We start from the raw sequence: 737 nt of genomic DNA, 5'->3' as shown, positions 1-737 counted from the left end.
CTTGCTGCTGCTGCTGCTGCTGCTGCTGCTGCTGCCGATCGAGGCCTTCATCGCGGGGACAGCAGCAGCAAAGTCATCTCTTTCGGAGACAGCAGCAGCAAGCAGCAGAGCAGAAGCAACCGCTGCTGTTGCTGCTGCTGCTACTGTTGCTGCTGCTGCTGCTGCTGCTGCTGCTGCTGCTGCTTGAAGGAGACACCAGTCTCCTCATCCCCCCACCCTCCAGAGCTCGAGGAGACAGGCAGCAGCAGCAGCAGCAGCAGCAGCAGCAGCAGCAGCACAAGCAGGGGCTATACTACTATTACACAAGGCCCCGCTGCTGCCTGCTGGGTTGCCTTGGCCCACCAGTAGCAGCAGCAGCAGCTGCAGCAGCAGCAGCAGCAGCAGCAGCAGCAGCAGCAGCAGCAGCAGCAGCTAGACGAGAAGAAATAAGGAAGTTCTTCAGAGCTCGCTGGGCCCCCAACAGCAGCAGAAGGAGACAAACAAAAAAGAGAAAAAAAAAGAAGCAAAGGGCCCCCTTTCTCTGCGTCCCTCTCCGCAGGTTGTGCTGCTGAGCTGCAGCAGCAGCAGCAGCAGCAGCAGCAGCTGCAGCAGCAGGAGAAGAAGGGGTTATATGTTACAACAGAGAGAGAGAAATAAAACCAACAAAACAAAAACAAGAAGACACACAAGACAAGCCCCGCCTCTGCGTGTAAAGGGCCCCACAGCAGCAGAGCTGCTGCTGCTGCTGTTGCTGCTGC

General features: G+C 57.5%; 1 protein-coding gene across 1 annotated transcript in view; it reads right to left on the bottom strand.

Annotated features, from left to right (window-relative positions):
• EMH_0087460 (phosphatidate cytidylyltransferase, putative) overlaps positions 1–51 on the bottom strand; it is a gene marked incomplete at both ends in the record, with an annotated part of 4674 nt that extends 4623 nt beyond the window's left edge. Inside the window, one exon of the mRNA XM_013494613.1 lies at positions 3–51. Within this exon, the coding sequence (XP_013350067.1) occupies positions 3–51 (49 nt within the window). The remainder of the gene's footprint in view (positions 1–2) is intronic.
• Between the last annotated feature and the right edge of the window lie 686 nt (positions 52–737).

This window comes from Eimeria mitis, genomic scaffold (assembly GCF_000499745.2).
Source record: "Eimeria mitis Houghton genomic scaffold, Emh_scaff122, whole genome shotgun sequence".
Classification (NCBI taxonomy): Eukaryota; Apicomplexa; class Conoidasida; order Eucoccidiorida; family Eimeriidae; genus Eimeria; species Eimeria mitis.
Note: the sequence above shows the minus strand (reverse complement) of the source record. Positions and strands in the feature narration are given on the sequence as shown.